At 50.6% G+C, this 772-nt stretch overlaps 1 protein-coding gene across 1 annotated transcript; it reads right to left on the reverse strand.

Annotated features, from left to right (window-relative positions):
* Positions 1–202: 202 nt before the first annotated feature.
* Positions 203–772, reverse strand: LOC112091801. Its single transcript, XM_024166288.1, has one exon. The coding sequence runs from the start codon at positions 770–772 to the stop codon at positions 203–205; it is 570 nt and encodes a 189-aa protein (XP_024022056.1).

Raw genomic sequence — 772 nt, forward strand, 5'->3', positions numbered from 1 at the left:
CAAAATTGGTTATTATGGTGGCCTGTCGGGGTTTCTCCCCTACGGTTATAGGCAGTCGGATTGTTCCCTGAGGGATGACGAAATCCCCAGTGAAACCGTATAATGGTCTAGAGGTTTTTTCCAATTGCTCCTTCGGGATCCCCATCTTTTCTAGGCAGTCAGAGTATAGGAGGTCTACCGAGCTTCCATTGTCCACCAGAATTCAGCATACGGTGTGATTTCTGATTACGGCTTCTACCACCAAAGCGTCGTTATGGGGGAAGTGAACCCCGTTGGCATCGTCCTCATTAAATGCTACGTCAGCACTGCCGAACCTTGTTGCTTTTATGGCAGAGACATTCCAGAACCTTTCCTGGTACACCCCTTTGGCTTCGTGGGCGTAGTCTTTCTGAGATATTCTCAAGTCTCCTCCAATATACGGACCACCGAGGATGGTTCGTATGACGCCGACGGGTTCCCGGTCCTCTGGTCGTTGTTTCTCCTCTCGACGTCGACTACCATTTTGGTCACCATGGCCATCGTTTCTTGGCCTTCGCTCGGCCTTGAACTCCTGCAGCCTTCCTTCTCGGATTACCCTTTCTATTTCATCTTTTAGGTTGGCGCAATCGTTGGTATGGTGGCCGACGTCACCGTGGAACCTACAATATTTCTTCTGGTTCCTTCGGCTCGGATCTGACCTCATCGGCTCGGGGCGGCGCAGTAAGTTCCCGCGACCTACTTGATTAAACACTTCCTCGACTCCTACTGTTAATTGATGGTAGGAGGCGTACAT

This window comes from Morus notabilis, unplaced genomic scaffold (assembly GCF_000414095.1).
Source record: "Morus notabilis unplaced genomic scaffold, ASM41409v2 Scaffold12, whole genome shotgun sequence".
In the NCBI taxonomy this organism is placed as follows: Eukaryota; Viridiplantae; Streptophyta; class Magnoliopsida; order Rosales; family Moraceae; genus Morus; species Morus notabilis.